We start from the raw sequence: 352 nt of genomic DNA on the forward strand, positions 1-352 counted from the left end.
GCCGGCTCCGCGGGAGACTCCGCTCACATCTGGGCACCGCTGCTCGGCGCAGACCCGCCGCCTTCCCGCGCCAGCGCGGCCGCCCCGGCGGACGAGGACGAGGACGAGGACGAGGACGAGGACGGGGAGGAGGCTTCGGTCCGGCCGCAACAATGTCCGAGTTTCTTTTGGCCTTAGTAGCGATCTCGGGATTATTTCCTCTGGCTAATGTGCTGGCCGTGGGAGCCGAGGGAGGTAAGCGCAACACTTTTTTCCCCCCTCTCAGAGGAGGGCTGCAAGTTCCTCGGGCTGCGCGGGACGCCGGCCGCGGCCCCTGCCCTGCCCGCGCCGCCCGGGGCTGGGGGAGGCCGGG

General features: G+C 70.7%; 1 protein-coding gene across 1 annotated transcript in view; it reads left to right on the forward strand.

Annotated features, from left to right (window-relative positions):
* The first annotated feature begins 6 nt into the window (after positions 1–6).
* LRP1B (LDL receptor related protein 1B) overlaps positions 7–352 on the forward strand; it is a 2,002,088-nt gene continuing 2,001,742 nt past the window's right edge. The window contains exon 1 of the mRNA XM_019522796.1: positions 7–234. Within this exon, the coding sequence (XP_019378341.1) occupies positions 153–234 (82 nt within the window). The 5' untranslated portion in view covers positions 7–152. The remainder of the gene's footprint in view (positions 235–352) is intronic.

The sequence above is a fragment of the Gavialis gangeticus genome, unplaced genomic scaffold (genome assembly GCF_001723915.1).
Source record: "Gavialis gangeticus isolate Ggan-Ray unplaced genomic scaffold, GavGan_comp1, whole genome shotgun sequence".
Lineage (NCBI taxonomy): Eukaryota > Metazoa > Chordata > Crocodylia > Gavialidae > Gavialis > Gavialis gangeticus.